Source organism: Delphinapterus leucas, chromosome 17, assembly GCF_059928025.1.
Source record: "Delphinapterus leucas isolate spDelLeu-1000000601 "Yukka" chromosome 17, BTC_Dleu_Yukka2, whole genome shotgun sequence".
NCBI classification, from domain to species: domain Eukaryota; kingdom Metazoa; phylum Chordata; class Mammalia; order Artiodactyla; family Monodontidae; genus Delphinapterus; species Delphinapterus leucas.
Window position 1 is genome coordinate 46,444,242 of NC_143145.1, and position 27,023 is coordinate 46,471,264.

General features: G+C 38.7%; 1 protein-coding gene across 1 annotated transcript in view; it reads right to left on the bottom strand.

Moving 5' to 3' along the window:
- NECAB1 (N-terminal EF-hand calcium binding protein 1) overlaps window positions 1–27,023 on the bottom strand; it is a 155,258-nt gene that overhangs the window by 1,780 nt on the left and 126,455 nt on the right. Inside the window, exons 7-8 of the mRNA XM_089898590.1 lie at window positions 9,554–9,666; window positions 3,382–3,459 (exon numbers count right to left, since the gene is read on the bottom strand). Of these exons, the coding sequence (XP_089754716.1) occupies window positions 3,382–3,459; window positions 9,554–9,666 (191 nt within the window). The remainder of the gene's footprint in view (window positions 1–3,381; window positions 3,460–9,553; window positions 9,667–27,023) is intronic.

Genomic DNA, 27,023 nt, shown 5'->3' on the forward strand with positions numbered 1-27,023 from the left:
CAAGCCTAACTTTTTTTTTCTATCAAATTCCAGTGGTTGTAGAAATTAGATGTGATGTGAAAATCAATGAAAAATAGGGTAGCAATTAAAAGGCATTAAATTGTATTCACTCTGAATTCTGAGAACAGGAATTGATCCAGTTTTATCTGTACTCAGTTTTTCTCTCTAAATTAGGAAATGCTCTGAGAGAGAAAGAGTAATAGAATGCATGTACCAATGATACTAATAGTGCATAAACCTGCCCTTAAGATCTAGAGTAAATATAAAAAATCAGGCTGAGACTGTCAGAGTCAGCCAACTTGAAAGCATTCACACCTGATCTCCCCATCTCCTCACCTAGCTTCAATTTCCAGAATTGACTTTTTCATTTTCCATTTAGTGCCAATCCATCAAAATCTACCCTAATTTTAAAATTCTTACCATTTTATTAAAACTTCTCTTGTCAAATCCAATTTTCAGTCCCATTCTCTTCAGTCATGCTCTCCTACATAGGCCCCCTGAGGAGCACTGTACCTTGCATGTTACTCCTCTTTTGGTTTCCTTAATACTCTGCAACTGTGACTCTCCTATCTCTGGTTCCCCTCAGTCTCCTTAATGAAAGGAGGCTTTTCTCTCCCAACCTTTTAAATAAAGGCAGTTCCTCAGGCTTCTGTTAGATATTTTCTTCTTACCTACACACTTTCTCACCAACCCCCGGCTTCAACCATCATCTTGCTATGGTTAACTTCTGAAAATTCTATCTGAAAGGGAACTCTATGGATATCATCTTGGTTCAGATGCTTTTTTTTTCCTGGCCTAGATTATTGCCCTGCCTGACCAATTTCTCTCCTCTCATGACATTCACCTTTCTCCCTCCTGCCACAGTTACTACTGATTAGAGCATTCACTAGCCCTCTCAAAAACCTTTAATGGCTCCATAATACTGTAAGAAGAAAGTTAAAATTCCTTATTTTCAACTCCCATTTCCTACTCTCTCCTCTCTTTGCACATGTACCATATACAAACCTTATGCTTTAATCATATCTTTGCACCAATTAACACAGCACATTTAACATTTATTACATTTGTTCATGTCTACAATTTACCTCTAAGTACCTTCTTCTCCATCTTTATTTGTCCAAATCTAATTTTTTAAAGTCCAGCTCAAGGATCATCTCCTCATTAAAAACTGTTAAAGAGGCAATCCACTCCTCTAAATTCACATAGCACATTATGACTCTAATGGGTAACTACTATGTATGTCCTGAGCTTGTTATTTTTCTGCAAACATTTGTCTTTCCTACTGGACAGAAAGCATTTTATAGGTAGGGAGTGTATTTTTACTTTGTACCCTCTATAGCTCCCAACACAATGCTTGTTCATAATTGGAGCTCAATCAGTGCTAGTAAACAGGCTAGGAACCCCAGTATCCCCAGTGCTTAGCACTTATTAACATTCAGTAAAAGTATGTTTAATTGGTAATTGAATGGATGGGTAGATGAACAAATAATTTTTGTTCTCAATTATCTTAAATAAGCTTTGGCTAGGCCAGACTTCTCAGGCAAGTTCATTTCAAATTTCTCTTTCCCTTCTCCTTTTTTCCAATTACAAAAAATATTTTAACAATTATTATAATAAAGATATTTCTAACATAATTCTAATCTCCAATCTATGGTCACCTATTTCAAATTTATTCAATACACTATAATATAGTAAAGTATTTGAATAATTTTTTGAAATGTCATGATTTGTACTTCAAATTGTTAAAAGGTGACCAGCAAATGACTAATATTAGGTTTAATACAGCCAGGAATACAAATAGGGTCAACTAAGGACTAAAGGCAATAGAAAAAATATATAGATCTCTTATTTCCTACCCCCACTCTCCAATTTTAAGATAGATAAAAAAATAGAGTACAGTTGATGAAGGGGAAGGGGCTAGAACATACTGTCTTTTAAACAGAGAAAGGCAATACAAAAGCACATAGAAGAATTGTGAACCCAGGATAATTACCAGGAACTAGCATAGTAGATGTGAGTTCTGGAGTTTCCAAGAAATCCACATTACTTCTTTGGAAGGTCTTGCTATAATTCATCTGACGGTGGCTGTATAAATAATTATAGGTTACGGCTGTGCAATTTATTACAATCTTCCTGAGTAGAAATGTAGCACAGTTCAAATTCACTCAAGGTGGCAAGGTTTCGGATGATTTAGATTAAGTGCCTGAATACGGACTTCTTTTCTTGGTTATTTACCCTTAAAAAGGACTAAGGAGTAATTTAACAAGTATCACCAGAATTTTTTTTTAAAACAGGAGAGCACTAATTCTCTAGACAAGATAAAACAAAAGGAGATAACTGTAATTGCAGCAAGAAGTTTAAACAGAAGGAAGACTATCTTGGGCATCAGGATGTTTAAAAAATAGGATAGCTAAGAAGAAGGACTATAGATTTTCCATCTCTAGAGGATAAAAAGAAAGAAAAATCATCTAAAAGTATAGGCCTGGAACTACAGAGTTGAATAAGTTGCCTTTAAAGCTCCCTTTTGTGCCTGAAATTCTATTGATGTCATTATGCATAATAGCACAGTGTTTAAAATAGCCACAAAAATAAAAATTTTAGGTGAAATATGTATCAAATAAATTTCCAGGTATTTGTTTCATTACCATCATTTAACACCCCAAAATATGGACTTATTGGAGAGCTATATTCTCTGTGCCATTTAAAGCCAACTAGAACTATTTATATAATCTCAGAATAGCAAAATTTCCTTCATCTCATTTTTCTAATTATATATTTGTTACTTATTAATAATTATTTTAATTTCAAAGAACTTGATTTATTTTTTAACTTTATCTAGGAATAGTTAACAAATATAATTATATACAAAACTGAATGACTACAAGAGAAGTTGACTTGCTTTTCATCTTTTCCAAACAATGTCTTGAATTTCCCTTTTATTTGCAGTAAGTAAAGACATTTCAAAAAGCTGTTAAGCTATGATGATCTTAACCATTATATATAGCTATATTGCAAAATAAAAACCACAGAGCTTAAGAAAAATTAGGAGGTAAAATTATTTTCATCTTTTTCTGCATCCTTTGTCTCCCACCCCTGCACACCTTAGACACCCATGACCCACATCTAAATCTGTTTACCTGAAAGCATCAGTAAAATGGTAATTCTTAAAGTGTGATCATAATCAAAAGTTTTTGTGCTTCAAAAGGAAAGTGATTTCAAATCCATAAAAAGAGTGAGATTTAGGAAAATGAGCAAATAAGACAGGTTTTAAGGTGAGGTAAAGGGAATGGAGTTTTTTCTACAGGTTCTAAAATTATATCATGTATATTGCCACCTCCCTGGCAAAAAAAATAAAAAAAATAAGGCCTGCTCATAACTTACCTATTCCACACACTACTATTCTCCCAGAACTCGTAAATCGTGTAGTGAGATTCATTTGAAAGCTTCTGTATAGAAATACTGAAATGGAAAAGGAAAGGTGTAATTAGCCACAGGAAATTAAATACAAGAAATAAACTAATATTTCTAATCACCTCTAATCTTATCCATTTGTATAGGAAACACCTATGGTTCCTGCATGAAAATTGAAGTTTTGTCAATAATTGATTAACATGTCTGTTTGTTTAATATACGTTTTTAGTTTTCTGGTTTGGCATCATGAATACTGTCTCAGTATATTTCAGAAATCACAAATATAACTTTGTAAAATTTCATTCATATATCTATTCAAAAAGATTTTGTGAGTTCTGTTTTGCCAGGGTTCAGAAAAATGTGAGTGCATGCCACCTTCCTTGCCCTCAGCTGTTGCTCTTTGGATCAGTCCAATCAGCCTCCAAAGCTCTTGCCCTTACCTCTATCTCTGGATTGACAGCTTTTGTTTGGGGTCCTGCTGTAAGCTAAGTCACCTGGACCACACTGCTACACAACTAACTCCAACTTTGCCAGTGCCCAGTGTTGGTCCTCCTCCTTTCTCTTTTACACACTCACACCTCTCAACTTTCTCGCTGTCCAGACCAAGTTTGAGTCCATATTCTGGCCATAATTGTAGTTTTTTTTGTAATTGCTTTTCCAATTTAGGGAAGACAAATTTGTTCCTTCCAGCCTTCTGGACTAGCCTGAGAGTGGCTAATAGCCTATATAATATGTTTTGGAGCAGTGAAGAGAGAGGAGGTGGGTGAAAAGACAAGTTGAGGTGAAGACTGGATTTAATCCGGTAGCAATGAGGAGACACAAAAGGGTTTAAAGCAGGGAGAGTCTCATTGTTGAAGCTGGGTTTTAAAAGATCCTTCTGATGGCCGTGTGAGGTAGCCTATGGAGAACAGTTCAAAGCAGGAAGAAAAGCTAGAGAGGTAGTGAAATTAGCTTAGGTGAGAGATGATGAAGATCCAAATTAAGGTAGAAAGAAAGGAAGAGGGGATAGATTCATAAATTTAAGGAAGAGTAGGACACAAATATAAAGATTCCTTTAAAAAATTAATTCCACAAGTCCAGCTTGTTCAGCCTAACGTTTCACAGTATATTCAGATTATAAATCAAAATCAGAGGTTAGAAAAACAATAAGTATTTTAAAAAACAAATCAGATGGGGTGCTTTTTTTTTTTTTTTTTTGGTGGTACGCGGGCCTCTCACTGTTTTGGCCTCTCCCGTTGCGGAGCACAGGCTCTGGACGCGCACGCTCAGCGGCCATGGCTCACGGGCCCAGCCACTCCGTGGCATGTGGGATCTTCCCGGGCCGGGGCACGAACCCACGTCCCCTGCATCGGCAGGCAGACTCTCAACCACTGCGCCACCAGGGAAGCCCAGTGTGGTGCTTTTTTAAATGGAAGTATAGTTGATTTACATTATATTTCAGGTATACAGCATAGTGATTCAGTAGTTTTGCAGATTATACTCCATTAAATGTTATTACAAGTTAATGGTTATAATTCCTTGTGCTATACAATACATCCTTGTTGCTTATCTATTTTATACATAGTAGTTTGTATAAACTACTCTTTTTTAATTTTTTTAAAATAATTTTTATTGGAGTATAGTTGATTTACAATGTTGTGTTAGTTTTGGGTTTACAGCAAAGTGAATCAGTTATACATAGACATATATCCACTCTTATGATTCTTTTCCCATATAGGTCATTTCAGAGTATTGAGTAGACTTCCCTGTGCTACACAGTAGATCCTTATTATCTATTTTATATAAAGTAGTGTGTATATCTCAATCCCAATAAATTGAGAGATTGGGAAAAATTGGGAGAATAGAATATTGATTTAATAGCGAACATACGGTAAAATAGCCAAGCTCAGTGTAAATTTAGGATTTACCTAAGTGTGGCCAGCAGATGGTGGTAACTACACAGAAATTGTAATACTTATTTGGCTTGTAGTTTGGTGTTTTTCACAGAGCTATTGATCAAGCTTGCTTCAGTTAAGATATGATGTAGCAAGTATTGTTCTTAGTTCAATTTCAGATTTTCTCGGGAAAGGTTTATAACATAATCAAAGGAATTGAACAGAAACTGAAACTGGAGATTTTCTAACCCCAGGAGTTTATAGATGGGCTTTTGGGGGGGTTCCTTGAAATCCTAGAAATGAGCTGAAAATTACTGTGCATATCTACTTTTTCCTGGGAAGAGAATCCATAGTTCTCATCATAGTCGAAAAGGATCTGTAATCCCCAAATGTAATCTGACAATGTAATGGTCAAATTTCAATCCATGACTATGAACTGCCTCCTACAAACTAATTCATTTGTATTACTTATTACATATAAAAATCACTTATCCTGCTATCTGAACCTGCCATTTTCCAGACTAGCCACAAGAAATTCACAAAATTTTAGCCTGATGCTCAAGTTTTGAAGGACTGAAGAAGATAAACACAGTGTGATAAGGTAGTGGTTTGAAGTATAGCCATACAGGCTTACCTTCATCCACCATGTATTAGAGCTTTGTCACCTTGGGCCCATTACTTAACCTGTTTCCTCACCTGTTAAATGGTGGTAATAATAGTACTGAGTACTAAATAAAGCATTACATGTAGAATGTTTTGCCCAGTAATTGGTATATTGTATGTGTGTATATGTGTGTGTGTGTGTGTTAGCTGTTAGCTCAATAGTGAAAAACAAAGTAGCACTTTCCTTAGGTGAGTGAAAGCTAAGCCTTAATGCTATCAAAGTTGAGAAACATGACAGAATTAAAAGGAACAGAAAAGAAAATGAGGGAGAAAGACAAATCTTTCAAAACAATGAGGAGCAGCAAGCCAATAATAATGATGATAACAATTATTACATTATTATACATACTAATAACACTGGCGATGGTTGCTAACATGTATTGCTCTGTTCCAGGCCCTGGTTTAAGCATTTCCCATGGATTAAGTCATTTTACCTTCACAGTCACTCTGGGAATCATATGGTAGATACTGTCTGTTGCCTCCCCAACTGTTATTCCCCTCTGTCTAACCGAACCCTGCCGTTGTTCATTTTGCAATATATCCAATGTACCAATCAGTGCTGGGCTGAGACAGTCATCACAATCTCCTTTCTGCTAAATATTTGTTTTCTAACCTCCCCTGTAACCAGGAATAGCCATGTAACTTGAGTTGGGCCGATGAGATGCCAAGGGAAGTATGCTGAGAAGCAAGGACTTCTGGGAAACTTTCTGTCCTTAGGTTCAGACATGAGAGGATGGCTTGTTGGTGTTGCTCCTTTCTCCTTCTTCCTGACTGTAGGCCATCTGGTCAAGAGCCAGATGTAAGAGTTGAAAGACCAGTTCAGATTGTGTCTCAAAGGACTATGGGTGAAAATGCTAATCAAAATTGTTCTACAGACTGGGTGCTTTCAATTAAGGGCAAAACTGACCAATACACAGCAATGACATTTAAGGACATTGATATTTGAGACTGTACAATACAGATAATAATACATATGCAGTGATGACACTGAGACAGCAAGAAAAGGTTAATGATAAAATTTTTAGAAACTTCAGTCAGCAATATTTCTGTTAAAAGGGCTTAGGGCTTGAATGATTAGCTTTCAATTATTTGCAAACTTAAAATTACATGATGTAACTCTGAGCTTTTGCTTTGTGACTGTACTAACTTAAACACCCTCAGTCTTCCTCCTCAATGTATTCATACTTCCTGTGGCACTTAAAAACTCACTGGCTAAAGCAAGAGTTCTTTGGCTAAGCTGTCTCTGGATAAGGTCACTTAGAGCTTCAGCCCTGAGCTCCAGGACACCGTGAACATTCCAGGAGCTGGAAAATGTCAGTGAAATGGGGAAAAATGATGTAGCTCAGGAACGATTGGGGTTAAACATCTTACCTAAGGTAGCTTGGCTCATCAGGAACAGGACACACTTCGTCTTGGCTTCCTCTGTTCCCCAGGTGGCCTACCTTAACTCACAGATCCTAATCACTGGAGTAAAGGGCACACAGGAGGGATAGTTCCCACAATTCTCCACCACACTACGGCCACCCATTTATTTTGTCTCTATAAAAATGCTGATAAATTAATGGTTCAATGTGCCACAGGGTACCATGAGTTCTTAAGGATGTTTCTTTGGCCATAGTACAACTCCCAGGATTGATTCTTACAATGCAGTTCCACATTCATCTTCCCTACATCCTTGACATGGAGTTCAGAATACATACAAATTCTAGAATTTGGTAGCTGAGAGTGACTTCAGAAATCATTTTATTCTACTTAACAGCTGTGAAATTAAGGCCAAGAACATGGCTTTAATTGTTCATGAATGAGTATCCTATTTTCCCAACTGGTTTCCTAGATCCTTGGAAGCAGAAACTATTCTCAACTTTCCAAAGTCATGCATGGTTCTGAGAATACACTGTGTGCATCACATATATTCAGTTGGTACCTCCCCGTGCCAAACACAGGGATTAAATAAGCCTTCATGATTACAAAATATGCGAAAAGAGTAATCAAAAATGTGTGTGTGTGTGTGTGTGTGTGTGTTATACATGGGTCACACAATTGCTCTGCTTGGGTTTTTCAGTAACTTTTTTTTTAACATCTTCGTTGGAGTAAAATTGCTTTACAATGTTGTGTTAGTTGCTGCTATATAACAAAGTGAATCAGCTATATGTATACATATACCCACATATCCCCTCCCTCTTGCATCTCCCTCCCACCCTCCCTATCCCATCCCTCTGGTGGTCACAAGCACCGAGCTGATCTCCCTGTGCTATGAGGCTGCATCCCACTAGCTATCTATTTTACATTTGGTAGTGTATATATGTCAATGCTACTCTCTCACTTCATCCCAACTTCCCCTTCCCCTTCCCTGTGTCAAGTCTATTCTCTACGTCTGCATCTTTATTCCTGTCCCACCCCTACGTTCTTCAGAACCTTTTTTTTTTTTTTAGATTCCATATATATGTGTTAGCATACGGTATTTGTTTTTCTCTTTCCCAAACCCACAAAGTTAATACAACCCATGTTTAATTCCAGAGCCAGACTTCTTAGCTGCAGAAGTATTCTGCCAGAGTGCGAATAAAATATAACTAGTAATTACTGGGAGGAACACCAAAGAGACATAAAGTATGTGTTTCTATGTGCACATACATGCATGCACACATGTGCTAAAAAGCTTTCCCAATGTTCTAAGAGTATTGTGAAATACAATTTAAACAAGCTCCTAAGGTAGGGGTGGATTTGGTTGTGGCAGTTTTCCAGGAGCAGGTGAGTTTGATCTTTGGCATTAAGGTAGAGCATGGTCTGGCAGAGACCTGAAGCTGGGTGCACACTTCTGGGAAGGAGAGTGGCCAGATCGAAGGCACAGCAGTAAGACAATAGATTATGCTGGAAAGGCAATATGCAGCTGGGCACTGTTGAGGCATAGTGTTCAGGTGAGGGAGAACAAATGATAGCAGTGCTATGGATCTCTGGGTCTGTTGGTAGTATAATTGTAGGGTAAGGATAAACTTCTGGCATTTGATAAGCTACTCATTAGATAGTTATTGCAGGTTTCTGAGTAAGAGAATTCTATGATAATTGTTTCCGGGAAATTAAAATTGTAGTAGTTGTTTCTCGGACTACTTGGAGTAGAGAAACTGAAGATGAGGTATAGTTAGTATATTTTAGTAGCCTGAGATAACAGAAGCCTGAGCTGGAGTGGCCATGGAAATAACTTTTTTTTTTTTAAATGACAAAGTCCTGCCATCAAGACTTCAGAGATGGTGCAATTTCATAATGAATGGCTGAAATGGTGGTTATTAGGCCATAGGGCGCACTCTCAAGGTAGCAATCAGAGCTAGATGCACTAGAGTTGAGGCCTCATATACCAGAGATGATTTAAATCAGAGTGTGAGTCTGCCTGGATGCAAAAGGAGGAATTTCAGTCTATTTGACTTCCCTTGGTGCTCCTAATGCTCAAATCCACACAGAGTCCAAGGATAAAAGAGAAAATAGCCTGTTTAACTCTGCAAAATGCATCACCCTGAGGGCTAGAATGACCAGCATAACTTTAGATGAAGATTCTCAAATACCAGTCCTCCAGACCCCACCTTCATCTAAGACACATGCACAGGAGCACTTACCGCAAACAGCCACTTTGGGAGGAAGCGCTCTCCACATAGTGTTTCAGAGCGAGTTGGAATTCTTCCAAGTCCTCTTCTATCACAGACATCTGACGCTGCACAAGCATGATGTGCTGCAGAGGAAGGGGCAAGTGTTACTTTGTTGACTATCATGGAGCCTCCCTAAGCCAACCCCCTACTGCTCGTCCCATCCCTCCTCACAAAACAAACAATTTTTCATCTAAAAATGACTAAAAAGGCCATGACTAGTCCAAGTAATAACACTGTATAAAAGCTGTAGTATAGGCAGGATATTTTCTTGCCTCTAGTAACAGACACTAAAAAAGGTGTCCTTCATGATGACATATTTCCCTTTTAAAAGCAGTGGTTATCCATCAGAATCACTGGGGAGGTTTTAAAATTGCATTTATATCAGAATCTCTGGAGTGAGGTTCACGCACTGGTATTCATAAAAACCTCTCCAAATGACTTTAATGTGCAGCCAGGGTTGGAATCACTGACCTAAAGTCACTTACCAAATTTTAAAGAGAAGTTTTATTGTACACAGTGCACAGCTCCAGCTTCTCCTTGGCTATTTTGTGATATTAGACATATTATGAATTTCATTACAAACAACGAAATTTCAAAAAATATGTGTTCACTGATGCATTTCCAAAGCTACATAAACCATCACAGGGTTCTCAAACAATTAACCACCTATAATAGGCCCCACTCAAATCTCATGGCATTAGATGAAGCCTGTGTTTAATGGATCATGCTGGGTTGGATGACAACTGATTCTTGTAACAAATCCTATTATCCTTATAGCACCTGTAGTTTGAATACTTTCCTAAAGATATGCCTATGGGCTTCTCATGGTATTTTGATCTCAAGATTAGTCCTTTCCTCATCACTTGTTGGTAGTGAATCATAAAAGTGCAAAAAAAACAAGGATTGGAGGTGAATTATAAAAGTGCAAAAAAAACAAGGATTGGAGGTGAATTATAAAAGTGCAAAGCAACAACAATAATGTGAGAAAGATTTAGAATATGAGGAAACTAACTTGCATGATCTTACCCAGCTATGTAAAAGTAGAGCTAGAATTAAGCCCCTGGTTTGCTATCTCCAATTCCAATGAGCTTCAACAGCTACCATTGGATGAACACTAATTATATTGTAGGTATTATGTTAGGCACTTTTTATATTGAACAAATGTTCCTACTTTGTGTTCCTACAGGGAATTAGTAAATGCTGGATTCTAGTATACAGTGATGGATTAAGATAGAATTCTTGTCTTCATAGGTTTTCGCAAAGAAGTAAACAAGTCTTGAACACTGTGCCTAAGAAGTAATTTTAGGTATGGCCCATGAAACTTATTGTATGTAAATTGATCAGAATTCTACTAAAATTTTGACCAACTGTATTGCCAAATAAATTTTGATCCTTGTGTTAAAATCCTTTGACTATTTAAGGCTTAAAATAATTTTGGGCCCCCAAACTCATATGAGCTAGAAGCAGGCTGTGAATACTGCATAACCCACAAGAAAGGTAATGTTCTACAATGGGCTGACTCAGGTGTGGTCATGGATGATAATGGACCAAGAAGAAACTCTTAAAGAAGAACAGAAAACAGGGTTCCTCTTAGAATGGAGATCTGGTGTCTAATAGTGGAACTTCCTTCATTAAAATACCTTCCCAGCATGAATTCATCGTTGCAACTAACCTGTGAATGTTGTGTATTTCCTATTCATCTGTTTTCTGAGCGGCAGTTTTATGGCATTTATCCTGGCCTAGTTTTATCATTGTATATTTTATCCGTGTGTGTGCAGGGGTTGGGCATTTCAGACCTTAAAGGGCTACATCCTGACTTTACAGATAAGACTAAACATCATCCAGGGATCCTGGATTTGAGCTAGAAGCAGTAACTGGAGGAGACTTTGGGCGGTCTCCCTTGTGAAGGTAATGTGTTCTATAAATGTGAAAAGAAAGGTGCAAATGAACACCTGATGACCAGAAGGTAGACTATGGCACAGACTCCAAACTGTTCATCAAAATCCATTTCTTTCTTCTTTCTAGATATAGAGTTAGACTTACAAATTCCATTATCCCTTGCAGTTAGGTGTAGCCAACTGACGAGTTCTCACCAACAGAATATGAGCAGAAGTGCTGTGTACTACTTTTGAGCCAAGACTTTCAGGAAAGATGTGAGCCTCCTCCACCTTCTTTTTTTCTTTTCTGCTAGTAAGATGAAGACCTGCCTTAGGACTGGCAGGCCCATAGGTGAGAGAAGTCTGTGTCCCTGAATCATTGTGTGGACTATTTACTAGGAAAACTTTTATTGCATTGGAATCATCCTACATCTTGGGTCTATTTGTTTCCATAACCTAGTCACCTAAATGAGTTCAGTAATTTTAATTGAGCTTTATCTTATTTCCCTTCAGGATCAGGAATCAAAGTCAATAACTATCTCCTAAGGTTGTATAATGAACAATCAGCCTCCTATCTGACTCTTCCAGGGCCTAGGTTTTTTTTTGTTTGTTTGTTTTTGTTTTCTGTAACATCTTTATTGGAGTATAATTGCTTTACAGTGGTGTGTTAGTTTCTGCTTTATAACAAAGTGAATCAGTTATACATATACATATGTTCCCATATCTCTTCCCTCTTACGTCTCCCTCCCTCCCACCCTCCCTATCCCACCCCTCTAGGTGGTCACAAAGCACCGAGCTGATCTCCATGTGCTATGCGGCTGCTTCCCACTAGCTATCTATTTTACATTTGGTAGTGTATATATGTCCATGCCACTCTCTCACTTTGTGCTAAAGATAATCTCTACCAAAATAATTATGGATACATCCTTTTGACAAAAATCTACAGGTCAGGTATTTGATGAACAGTGACTCACATGATTCTTATGGGCTTTCCTAATGAAATATTATAAATATATCCACCTATTCCATCACAATTCTTTTAGTCTGAAGGCAATTGTTATGTGATCTAGTGAGGCAGGTTATAAATATGACCAGAGTCCTTCACTGCTCCCTGAACCCATGCCCTTTGAAATGTGACTTTTTACTTCTCCATCTAGACATGGATTCTATTTCCCCTTTTCTTGGATCTGGGCTGGACTTCTAACTTGCTTTGGCCAACAGAACATGGCAGAAGTGACGCTGTGGTGGTTTCAAATCTAGGCCCCAAGAGACCTTGTGAGTTTCCACTCTTTTGCTTGGATCTCTGACATTGTCATGTAAATGAGCCCTGCTAGAGCAGGGGTCAGCAAACTTTTTTTTTTTTTTTGCGGTATGTGGGCCTCTCACTGTTGTGGCCTCTCCCGTTGCGGAGCACAGGTTCCGGATGCGCAGGCTCAGCGGCTCCGCGGCATGTGGGATCCTTCCGGAACGGGGCACGAACCCGTGTCCCCTGCATCGGCAGGCGGACTCTTAACCACTGCGCCACCAGGGAAGCCCCAAGCAAACATTTTATGTAAAGGGCCAGATAGTAAAGGTTTTAGGCTTTGAAGGCCATATGGTTCCTGTCACAACTACTCAACTTCCCTGTTTTATTGTGAAAGCAAACATAGGCAATAAATAAACAAATGGGTATGGCTCTATTCCAGTGAAACCTTATATATAAAGACAGGCAGTGAGCTGTAGTTTTGCCAACTCCTATGCTGGAGGATTAAAACCACATAGAACAAAGCTGAGTCAGTGGATTCATCCTAGCTGAGGTCCTAGACATATGAGAAAGCCCAGCTAAGATCAGTAAAGCTGGCATGAAGCTGATTACAGACGCCAAAAGGGAGCCAGCTGAGACCACCAAGATGATCTCGCCCTAAATTGCCTACATGCTGAATTGTGGTTTAAGCCATTCAGTTTTGGGTGGTTTGCTATATAGCAATAGCTAAATGGTTCATTTACTTATATACATGGATGTGAATATGATTTGGAAAAATTAAATTTACTTTGCAATCCAAACAAGGCACTTCTTTCCCCTCTTTTCCTCAGATATGTACACAAAGAAATAAACTTATAAAGGGGCCCAGATAATCTGCCTGCATTTTATGACTACTGTGACAAGTGGAGCTTTTTGAATCTTGGGTAATTTAAGGTAGACTTTCTGAGGTCCAAAGAAAATCCTTATATTTTTCTATGCTGGCTAGGTTAAGATGTGGTATATGGAGTATGGGAGAAGTAGGGAAGGGGTCCTAATATCTTCATGATATTTCTATATGTCTCTTGTTTAAAATATACAGCCTTTAATCCTTACTGAAATCTGAGATCCTATAATGTAAATGGCCATCCCAGAACTTTCTTTCACGGTAGAAAATAGTGCTACATTTTTGTTTCTCTGCTTTGGAAGGGGTTAGTGTTGCTTTTATGACTTACCTTATAGGGATTTTGTTACAATGGAATTAGGGTGGAATATTAGGGATTTCTTGGGCTGAGAAGTGCTAATTATGAAAGGTTAATCCAGGTTTACTGAATAGTATTTGCCAGTGACGTTACGTTACAGTTGCGTGTACCTCTGATTTCTTGGATCTTTTTATTTCAAGAAATATCAGCTTTTTAAATAACTGGAGACAAAGAAATGTTTTAAACACAACCAATTTGTTTTATGTTATTCTGTCTCTATTTACTACATTTACAACTGTGTTCCAAGCATTCTTCAGAAACATCAGAACCTTCCTTGTGTGCTCTTGTTGGAGTCTCTTAACAGCTACTGCAAAGCAAGACTATGTTTTGAAAGTCTCAGACACATTAGTTGGCAATAGCCCACAAAACACATTAAAGTGCATGGCAGAATTAATTTACTCACAAAATATTATTCATAGGTTTAATGAGGATACAGAAGGAAAAAAAAGATATTAGATTTGTAAACTCCTATTGTATGAAAAGGGATTCTAGTGTATATATACAAAAATAATGTGCTCAAGAAAAGTTAACAGTTTTTGAAAAGCACCAGAATGTGATAAAACTTTGTTTAAAATTATATTGACTTTTTTGTTAACATCTTTACTGGAGTATAATTGCTTCACAATGTTGTGTTAGTTTCTGCTGTATAAAAGAGTGAATCAGCTATACATACCCTTATATCCCCATAACACTTCCTTCTTGCATCTCACTCCCACCGTCCCTATCCCACCCCTCTAGGTGGTCACAAAGCAATGTGCTGATCTCCCTATGCAATGCAGCTGCTTCCCTCTAGCTATCTATTTTACATTTGGTAGTGTATATATGTCAATGCTACTCTCTCACTTCGTTCCAGCTTCCCATTCCCCTTCACCATGTCCTCAAGTCCACCCTCTATGTCTACATCTTTATTCAAGTCCTGCCATTTCTCTAGGAGGTGGGTCAAAAAGGATGTTGCTGTGATTTATGTCACAGAGTGTTCTGCCGGTGTTCTCCTCTAAGAGTTTTATAGTGTCTGGTCTTACATTTAGGTCTTTAATCCATTTTGAGTTTATTTTTGTGTATGGTGTTAGGAAGTGTTCTAATTGTATTCTTTAACATGTAGCTGTCCAGTTTTCCCAGCGCCACTTATTGAAGAGGGTATCTTTCTCCATTGTACATTCTTGCCTCCTTTATCAAAGATAAGGTGACCATATGTGCATGGGTTTATCTCTGGGCTTTCTATCATGTTCCATTGATCTATATTTCTGTTTTTGTGCCACTACCATACTGTCTTGATTACTGTAGCTTTGTAGTATAGTCTGAAGTCAGGGAGCCTGATTCCTCCAGCTCTGTTTCTTTTTCTCAAGATTGCTTTGGGTACTTGGGGTCTTTTGTGTTTCCATACAAATTGTGAATTTTCTTCTTCTAGTTCTTTGAAAAATGCCATTGGTATTTTGATAGGGATTGCACTGAATCTGTAGACTGCTTTGGGTAGTATAGTCACTTTCACAATGTTGATTCTTCCAATCCAAGAACATGGTATATCTCTCCATCTGTTTGTATCATCTTTAATTTCTTTCATCAGTGTCTATAAACTGTAAGTTTTCTGCATACAGGTCTTCTGCCTCCTTAGGTAGGTTTATTCCTAGGTATTTTGTTCTTTTTGTTGCAATGGTAAATGGGAGTCTTTCCTTAATTTCTCATTCAGATTTTTCATCATTAGTGTATAGGAAAGCAAGAGATTTCTGTGCATTAATTTTGTATCCTGCTACTTTACCAAATTCATTGTTTAGCTCTAGTAGCTTTCTGCTAGCATCTTTGGGATTCTCTATGTACAGTATCATGTCATCTGCAGTGACAGTTTTACTTCTTCTTTTCCAATTTGGATTCCTTTTATTTCTTTTTGTCTCCGATTGCTGTGACTAAAACTTCTAAAACTATGTTGCATAATAGCTATGAGAGTGGGCTACCTTGGCTTGTTCCTGATCTTAGTGGAAATGGTTTCAGTTTTTCACCATTGAGAATGATGTTGGCTGTGGGTTTGTCATATATGGCCTTCATTATGTTGAGGTATGTTCCCTCTATGCCCACTTTATGGAGGGTTTTTATCATAAATCGGTGTTGAATTTTGTTGATAGTTTTTCTGCATTTATTGAGATATCATATTGTTTTTATTCTTAAATTTGTTAATATCGTGTATCACATTGATAGATTTGTGTATATTGAAGAATCCCTGCGTTCCTGGGATAAACCCCACTTGATCAGGGTGTGTGATCCTTTAGTGTGCTGTTGGATTCTGTTTACTAGTATTTTGTTGAGGATTTTTGCATCTATGTTCATCAGTGATATTGACCTGTAGTTTGTTTTGTTTGATATCTTTGTCTGGTTTTGGTATCAGGGTGATGGTGGCCTCGTAGAATGAGTTTGGGAGTGTTCCTCCCTTTGCTATATTTTGGAAGAGTTTGTGAAGGATCAGTGTTAGCTCTTCTCTAAATGTTTGATAGAATTCGCCTGTGAAGTCATCTGGTCCTGGGCTTTTGTTTGCTGGAAGATTTTTTAATCACAGTTTCAATTTCAGTGCTTGTGATTGGTCTGTTTATATTTTCTAATTCTTCCTGGTTCAGTCTCGGAAGGTTGTGCTTTTCTAAGAATTTGTCTATTTCTTCCAGATTGTCCATTTTATTGCCATATAGTCGCCTGTAGTAATCTCTCATGATCCTTTGTATTTCTGCAGTGTCAGTTGTTACTTCTCGTTTTTCATTTCTAATTCTGTTAATTTTATTCTTCTCTCTTTTTTTTCTTAATGAGCCTGGCTAATGGTTTATCAATTTAGTTTTTCTTCTCAAAGAACCAGAGTTTAGTTTTATTGATCTTTGCTACTGTTTTCTTCATTTCTTTTTCATTTATTTCTGACCTGATTTTATGATTACTTTCCTTCTGATAACTTTGTTTTTGTTTTTTTTTTTTTGGTGAGTCTTTCTCTAATTGCTTTAGGTGTAAGGTTATGTTTCTTATTTGAGATTTATCTTGTTTCTTGATGTAGGATTGTATTGCTATAAACTTCCCTCTTGTTGCATCCGATAGATTTTGGGTCATTGTGTTTCCATTGTGATTTGTTTCTAGATGTTTTTTGATTTCCTTTCTGATTTCTTCAGAGATCTCTTGGTTGTTTAGTAGCATATTGTTTAACCTCCACGTTTTCATACTTTTTACAGTTTTTTTCCCCTATAATTGATATCTAGTCTCATAGCGTTGTGGTCAGAAAAGGTACTTGATACGATTTCAGTTTTCTTAAATTTACCAAGGCTTGATTTGTGACCCAAGATATGATCTATCCTAAAGAATGTTCCATGAGCTACTGAGAAAAAAGTGTATTATGTTGTTTTTGGATGGAATGTCCTATAAATATCAGTTAACTCCATCTTTTTTAATGTTTCATTTAAAGCTTGTGTTTCCTTATTTATTTTCATTTTGGATGGTCTTTGCATTGGTGAAAGTGGGGTGTTAAAGTCTCCTACTATGATTGTGTTACTGTCGATTTCCCCTTTTATGGCTGTTAGCATTAGCCTTATGTATTAAGGCACTCCTATGTTGGGTGCATAAATATTTACAATTATTGTATCTTCTGCTTGGAATGATCCCTTGATCATTATGAAGTGTCCTTCTTTGTCTCCTGTAATGGTCTTTATTTTAAAGTCTATTTTGTCTGATATGAGAATTGCTACTCCAGATTTCTTTTGATTTCCATTGCATGGAATACCTTTTTCCATCTCCTCACTTTCAGTTTGTATGAACCCCTAGGTTTGATGTGGGTCTCTTGTAGACAGCATATATGTAGGTCTTGTTTTTGTATCCATTCAGCCAGTCTATGTCTTTCGGCTGGAGCATTTAATCCATTTACATTTAAGGTAATTATCTATATGTATGTTCCTATTACCAATTTCTTAATTGTTTTGGGTTTGTTTCTGTAGGTCTTTTCCTTCTCTTGTGTTTCCTGTCTAGAGAAGTTCCTTTAGCATTTGTTGAAAAGCTGGTTTGGTGGTGCTGAATTCTCTTAACTTTTGCTTGGCTGTAAAGGTTTTAATTTCTCTGTTGAATGTGAATGACATCCTTGCTGGTAGAGTAATCTTGGTTTTAGGTTTTTCCCTTTCATCATTTTAAATATGTCCTTCCACACTCTTCTGGCTTGCAGCGCTTTTGCTGAAAGATCAGCCGTTAACCTTATGGGGATTCCCTTGTATGTTATTTGTCGCTTTTCCTTTGCTGCTTTTACATTTTTTCTTTGAATTTAATTTTTGATAGTTTGATTAAGATGTGTCTTGGTATGTTTCTCCATGAATTTATCCCATAGGGGACTCTCTGCATTTCCTGGAATTGATTGACTATTTCGTTTCCCATGTTAGGGAAGTTGTTAAGTATAATCTATTCAAATATCTTTTCAGTCCCTTTCTTTTTCTCTTCTTCTCTGGGAACCCTATAATTTGAATATTGGTGCATTTAATGTTGTCCCAGACATCTCTGAGACTGTCCTCAATTCTTTTCAATCTTTTTCCTATATTCTGCTCTGCAGTATTTATTTCCACTATTTTATCCTCCAGGTCATTTATCTGTTCTTCTGCCTATTTATTCTGCTATTGATTCCTTCTAGAGAATTTTAAATTTCATTTACTTTGTTGTTCATCATTGTTTGTTTGCTCTTTAGTTCTTCTAGGCCTTGTTAAAAGTTTCTTGTATTTTCTCCATTCTATTTCCAAGATTTTGGATCTTCTTCTCTATACTTACTCTGAATTCTTTTTCAGGTAGACTGACTATTTCCTCCTCATTTATTTGGTCTGGTGGGTTTTTACCTTGCTTCTTCATCTGATGCATATTTCTCTGTCTTCCCATTTTGTTTAACTTACTCTGTTTGGGGGTCTCCTTTTCAAAGCCTGCAGGTTTGTAGTTCCAGATGTTTTTGGTGTCTGCCCCCAGTGGGAAAGGTTGATTCAGTGGTTTGTGTAGAGTTTCTGGTGGAGGGCACTGGTGCCTGTGTTCTGGTGGGTGGGGCTGGATCTTGTCTTTCTGGTGGAAGGACCATGTCTGCTGTTGTGTTTTGGGTGTCTGTGAACTTTGTATGATTTTAGGATACCTCTCTGTGAATGGGTGGGGTTGTTTTCCTATCTTGCTAGTTGTTTGGCATTAGGAGTCCAGCACTGGAGCTTGCTGGTGGTTGGGTGGAGCTGGGGCTTAGTGTTGAGATGGAGATGTCTGGGAGAGCTCTCACTGATTGATATCACATGGGGCCAGTAGGTCTCTGGTGGTCCCATGTCCTGAACTCAACTCTCCCCGCTCAGAAACTCAGGCCTGACATCAGGCCAGAGCATCAGGACACTGTCAGCCACACAGCTCAGAAGAAAACGCAGGAAAAAGAGAGAGAGAAAAAATTAAGATAACAAAATAAATAAGGTTATTAAAATAACAAAATTTAAAAGTAGTAATAATAGAGAGAGCTTCAAGATGGCGGAAAAGTAAGACACAGAGATCACCTTCCTCCCCACAAATACATCAGAAATACATCTACATGTGGAACAACTCCTACAGAATACCTACTGAATGCTGGCAGAAAACCTCAGGCCTCCTAAAAGCCAAGAAACTGCCCACGTACCTGGATATGGCAAAAGAAAAAAAAAAAGACAACAGAATAGGGAGGGGACCTGCACCAGTGGGAGGGAGCTGTGAAGGAGGAAAGTTTTCCACCCACTAGGAAGCCCCTTCATGGGTGGAGACTGTGGGTGGCGGAGGGGGGAAGCTTCAGAGCCATGGAGGAAAGTGCAGCAACAGGGGTGTGGAGGGCAGAGTGGAGAGATTCCCACTCAGAGGATCGGTGCAGACCTGCACTCACCAGTCTGAGAGGCTTGTCTGCTCACCCACCGGGACGGTTGGGGGCTGGGAGCTGAGGCTTGGGATTCAGTCGGATCCCAGGGAGAGGCCTGGGGTTGGCTGGGTGAACACAGCCTGAAGGGTGCTAGTGCGCCACAGCTAGCTGGGAGGGAGTCTGGGAAAAAGTCTAGAGGTACCGAAGAAGGAAGAGACGTTTTCTTGCCTCTTTATTTCCTGGTGCACGAGGAAAGGGGATTAAGAGAGATGCTTAAAGGAGCTCCAGAGACGGGCACAAGCCGCGGCTATCAGCACGGACACCAGAGATGGGCATGAGATGCTAAGCCTGCTGCTGCAGCCACCAAGAAGCCTGTGTGGAAGCACAGGTCATTATCCACACCTCCCCTCCTGGGAGCCTGTGCAGCCTGCCACTGCCAGGGTACCATGATCCAGGGACAACTTCCCCGGTAGTATGCATGGCGCGCCTCAGGCTGGTGCAACGTCATGCTGGTTTCTGCCACTGCAGCTTGCCCCACATCCGTACCCCTCCCTCCCCCCGGCCTGAGCAGGCCAGAGGCCCTGAATCAGCTGCTACTTTAACCCTGTACTGTCTGTGTGAAGAACAGACACCCTCAGGTGACCTACATGCAGAGGCAGGTCCAAATCCAAAGCTGAACCCCGGGAACTGTGCAAACACAGAAAAGAAAGGGAAATCTCTCCCAGCAGCCTCAGGAGCAGTGGATTAAATCTCCACAAGCAAATGGATGTACCCTGCATCTGTGGAATACCTGAAAAGACAATGAATCATCCCAAATTGAGGAGGTGGACCTTGGGAGCAATGATATATATATTTTTTTCTTTTTTTCTCTTTCTGTGAGTGTGTATGTGTATGCTTCTGTGTGTGATTTTGTCTGTATAGCTTTGCTTTTACCATTTGTCCTAGGGTTCTGTCTGTCCCTTTTTTTTTTAATTAAAAAATTTTTTGTCTTAATAATTATTTTTTATTTCAATAGTTTTATATTATTTTATTTTTTATCTTTCTTTCTTTCTTCCTCCCTCCCTCCCTCCCTCCCTCCCTCCCTCTCTCTCTCTCTCTCTTTCTCTCTTTCTTTCTTTCTCTCTTTCTTTCTTTCTTTCTTTCTTTCTTTCCTCTCTTTTATTCTGAGCCATGTGGAGAAAAGGCCCTTGGTGCTCCAGCCAGGCATCAGGGCTGTGCCACTGAGGTGGGAAAGCCAAGTTCAGGACACTGCTCCACAAGAGACCTCCCAGCTCCACGTAATATCAAACAGTGAAAATCTCCCAGAAGAGATCTCCATCTCAATGCCAAGACCCAGCTCCACTCAATGACCAGCAAGCTACAGTGCTGGACAGCACAGACCAAACAACTAGCAAGACAAGAACAAAACCACATCCATTAGCACAGAGGCTGCCTAAAATCATAATAAGGCCACAGACACCCCAAAACACACCACCAGGCGTGGACCTGCCCACCAGAAAGACAAGATCCAGCCTCATCCACCAGAACACAGGCACTAGTCCCCTCCACCAGGAAGCCTACACAACCCCCTGAACCAACCTTAGCCACTGGGGACAGACAACAAAAACAATGGGAACTATGAACCTGCAGCCTGCGAAAAGGAGACCCCAAACACAGTAAGTTAAGCAAAATTAGAAGACAGAGAAACACACAGCGCATGAAGGAGTAAGGCAACAACCCATCAGACCTAACAAATGAAGAGGAAATACGCAGTCTACCTGAAACAGAATTCAGAATAATGATAGTAAATAATATCCAAAATCTTGGAAATAGAATGGAGAAAATACAAGAAGCATTTACCAAGGACCTAGAAGAACTAAAGACCAAAAAAACAATAATGAACAACACAATAAATGAAATTAAAAATTCTCTAGAAGGGATCAATAGCGGAATAACTGTGGCAGAAGAACGGATAAGTGACATGGAAGAAAAAATAGTGGAAATAACTACTGCAAAGCAGAAGAAAGAAAAAACAAGGAAAAGAATTGAGGACAGTCTCAGAGACCTGTGGGACAACATTAAATGCCCCAACATTCGAATTATTGGGGTCCCAGAAGAAGAAGAGAAAAAGAAAGGGACTGAGAAAATATTTGAAGAGATTATAGTTGAAAACTACCCTAATATGGGAAAAGAAATAGTTAACCAAGTCCAGGAAGCACAGAGAGTCCCATACAGGATAAATCCAAGGAGAAACACGCCAAGACACATATTAATCAAACTATCAAAAGTTAAATACAAAGGAAAAATATTAAAAGCAGCAACGGAAAAAACAACAAATAACACATAAGGGAATTCCCCATAAGGTTAACAGCTGATCTTTCAGAAGAAACTCTGCAAGCCAGAAGGGAGTGACAGGATATATTTAAAGTGGAAAGAGAAAAATCTACAACCAAGATTACTCTACCAGCAAGGATCTCATTCAGATTTGATGGAGAACTTAAAACCTTTACAGACAGGGGCTTCCGTGGTGGTGCAGTGGTTGAGAGTCTGCCTGCTGATACAGGGGACACGGGTTCGTGTCCCGGTCCGGGAGGGTCCCATGTGCCGCGGAGTGGCTGGGCCCGTGGGCCATGGCCGCTGGGCCTGCACTACCAGAGCCTGTGCTCTGCAGTGGGGGAGGCCACAGAAGTGAGAGGCCTGTGTACCGCAAAAAGAAAAACAAAACAAAACAAAAAACCTTTACAGACAAGCAAAAGCTAAGAGAATTCAGCACCACCTAATCAGCTTTAGAACAAATGATAAAGGAACTTCTCTAGGCAGGAAACACAAGAAAAGGAAAAGGCCTACAATAATAAACCCAAAACAATTAAGAAAATGGTAATAGGAACATACATATCGATAATTACCTTAAATTTAAATGGATTAAATGCTCCAACCAAAAGACATAGATAGGCTGAATGGACACTAAAACAAGACCCATATATATGCTGTCAACAGGAGACCCACTTCAGACCTAGGGACACATACAGACTGAAAGTGAGGGCAAAGAAAAAGATATTCCATACAAACGGAAATCAAAAGAAAGCTGGAGTAGCAATTCTCATATCAGACAAAATACACATTAAAACAAAGACTATTACAAGAGACAAAGAAGGACACTACATAATGATCAAGGGAACAACCCAAGAAGAAGATATAACAATTTTAACTAGTTATGCAGCCAACATAGGAGCACCTCAATACATAAGGCAAATAATAACAGCCATAAAAGGGGAAATCGACAGCAACACAATCATAGTAGGGGACTTTAACACCCCACTTTCACCAATGGGTGTATCATCCAAAATGAAAATAAGTAAGGAAACACAAGCTTTAAATGATACATTAAACAAGATGGACCTAATTGATATTTATAGGGCATTCCATCCAAAAAAACCCAGAATACACATTCTTCTCAAGTGATCATGAAACATTCTCCAGGATAGATCATATCTTGGGTCACAAATCAAGCCTTGGTAAATTTAAGAAAATTGAAATCATATCAAGTATCTTTTCTGACCACAATGCTATGAGACTAGATATCAACTACAGGAAAAAATCTGTAAGAAATACAAACACATGGAGGCTGAATAACACACTACTTAATAATGAAGTGATCACTGAAGAAATCAAAGAGGAAATAAAAAAGTACCTAGAAACAAATGACAATGAAAACATAATGACCCAAAACCTATGGGATGCAGCAAAAGCAGTTCTAAGAGGGAAGTTTATAGCAATACAATCCTACCTTAAGAAACAGGAAACATCTCGAAAAAACAACCTAAGCTTGCACCTAAAGCAATTAGAGAAAGAAGAACAAAAAAAAAAAACAAAGTTAGGAGAAGGAAAAAAATCATAAAAACCAGATAAGAAATAAATGAAAAAGAAATGAAGGAAATGATAGCAAAGATCAATAAAACTAAAGGCTGGTTCTTTTAGAACATAAACAAAATTGATAAACCATTAGCCAGACTTATCAAGAAAAAAAGGGAGAAGACTCAAATCAATAGAATTACAAATGAAAAAGGAGAAGTAACAACTGACACTGTAGAAATACAAAGGATCATGAGAGATTACTACAAGCAACTGTATGCCAATAAAATGGACAACCTGGAAGAAATGGACAAATTCTTAGAAAAGCACAACCAGTCGAGACTGAACCAGGAAGAACTAGAAAATATGAACAGACCAGTCACAAGCACTGAAATTGAAACTGTGATTAATAATCCTCCAAGCAACAAAAGCCCAGGACCAGATGGCTTCACAGGCAAATTCTATCAAACATTTACAGAAGAGCTAACATCTATCCTTTTCAAACTCTTGCAAAATATTGCAGAGGGAGGAACACTCCCAAACTCATTCTATGAGGCCACCATCACCCTGATACCAAAACTAGACAAAGATGTCACAAGGAAAGAAAACTACAGGCCAATATCACTGATGAACCTAGATGCATAAATCCTCAACAAAATACTAGCAAACAGAATCCAACAGCACATTAAAAGGAACATACACTATGATCAAGTGTGGTTTATCCCAGGAATGCAAGGATTCTTCAATATATGCAAATCAATCAATGTGATACACCATATTAACAAATTGAAGGGGAAAAAAACGTATGATCATTTCAATACACGCAGAGAAAGCATTCGACAAAATTCAACACCGATTTATGATAAAAACCCTGCAGAAAGTAGGCATAGAGGGAACTTTCCTAAACATAATAAAGGCCATACATGACAAACCCACAGCCAACATCATCCTCAATGGTGAAATATTGAAACCATTTCCACTAAGATCAGGAACAAGACAAGGTCGCCCACTCTCACCACTATTATTCAACATAGTTTTGGAAGTTTTAGCCACATCAATTAGAGAAGAATAAGAAATAAAAGGAATCCAAATTGGAAACGAAGAGTTAAAGCTGTCACTGTTTGCAGATGATAGTATACACTGAGAATCCTAAACATGCTGCCAGAAAACTACTAGAGCTAATCAATGAATTTGTAAAGTAGCAGGATACAAAATTAATGCACAGAAATCTTTTGCATTGCTATACACTAATGATGAAAAATATGAATGTGAAGTTAAGAAAACACTCCCACTTACCATTGCAACAAAAAGTATTATATATCTAGGAAGAAACCTGCCTAAGGAGACAAAAGATCTGTATGCAGACAATTATAAGACACTGATGAAAGAAATTAAAGATGATACAAATAGATGGAGAGATATACAGTGTTCTTGGATTGGAAGTGTCAACATTGTGAAAATGACTCTACTACCCAAAGCAATCTACAGTTTCATTGCAATCTCTATCAAAATACCACTGGCATTTTTCACAGAACTGGAAGAAAAAATTTCTCAATTTGTATGGAAACACAAAAGACCCCGAATAGCTAAAGCAATCTTGAGAAAGGAAAATGGAGCTTGAGGAATCAGGCTCTCTAATGTCAGAGTATACTACAAAGCTACAGTAATCAAGACAGTATGGTACTCGCACAAAAACAGAAATATAGATTAATGGAACAGGTTCGATAGCCCAGAGATAAACACACACACAAAATTCACCTTATCTTTGACAAAGGAGGCAAGAATATACAATGGAGAAAAGACAGCCTCTTCAATAAGTGGTGCTGGGAAAACTGGACAGGTACATGTAAAAGAATGAAGTTAGAACAGTCCCTAATACCATACACAAAAATAAACTCAAAATGGATTAAACATCTAAATGTAAGGCCAGATACCATCAAACTCTTAGAGGAAAACACAGGCAGAATACTCTATGACATAAATCACAGCAAGATTCCTTTTGACCCACCTTCTAGAGAAATGGAAATTAAAACAAAAATAAACAAATAGGACCCAATGAAATTAAAAGCTTTTGCACAGCAAAGGAAACCATAAACAAGACAAAAAGACAGCACTCAGAATTGGAGAAAATATTTGCAAGACATGGAAGCAACCAAAGTGTCCATCAATAGATGAAGGGATAAAGAAGACATGGCACATATATACAGTGGAATATTGCTCAGCCATAAAAAGGAACAAAACTGAGTCCTTTGTAGTGAGATGGATGGACCTGGAGACTGTCATACAGAGTGAAGTAAGAGAGAAACAAATGCCGTATGCTAACACATATATATGGAACTTAAAAAGAAAAAAAAAAAAAAGGTGATGAAGAACCTTGGGGCAAGATGGGAATAAAGATGTAGACCTACTAGAGAATGGACTTGAGGATACGGGGAGGTAGAAGGGTAAGCTGGGACAAAGTGGGAGAGTGGCATGGACATATATACACTACCAAACGTAAAATAGATAGCTAGTGGGAAGCAGCCGCATAGCACAGGGAGATCAGCTCGGCTCTTTGTGACCACCTAGAGGTGTGGGACAGGGAGGGTGGGAGGGAGGGAGATGCAAGAGGGAAGAGATATGGGGACATATGTATATGTATAACTGATTCACTTTGTTATAAAGCAGAAACTAACACACCATTGTAAAGCAATTATACTCCAATAAAGATGTAAAAAAAAAGTAATAATAATAAAAAAGGAGGGCAATCAAACAAATAAAGAAATCCACCAATGATAACAAGTGCTAAAAACTATGCTAAGATAAACATAAAAATCAGAAACAAATCTTTCATAGACAGCAAACCCCAAGTCCACAGTTGTTTCCAAAGTCCACTGCCTCAATTTTGGGATGATTCATTGTCTATTCATGTATTCCACAGATGCAGAGTACATCAAGTTGTTTGTGGGGATTTAATCTGCAGCTCCTGAGGCTTCATGGAGAAATTTCCCTTTCTCTTCTTTGTTCGCACAGCTCCTGGGGTTCAGCTTTGGGTTTGGCCCCACCTTTGCATGTAGGTTGCCCTCAGACATCTCTTCCCACCCAGACAGGATGGGGTTAAAGCAGCAGCTGATTAGGGGGCTATGGCTCACTCAGGCCGGTGGGGGAGGGAAGTGTACGATAGTTATAATTGGAATGTGGGGTGAGCCTGTGGCTGCAGGGGCCAGTGTGACGTTGCAACAACTTGAGGCATGCTGTGTGTTCTCCCGGGGATGTTGTCCCTTGATCATGGGACACTGGCAGTGGTGGGCTGCACAGGCTCCCGGGGTGGGGGGCGGTGGATATGGATAGTGACCTGTGCTTTGCATACAGGATTCTTGGTGGCTGCAGCCGCAGCCTTAGCGTTTCATGCTCATCTCTGGTGTCCGAGCTGATAGCC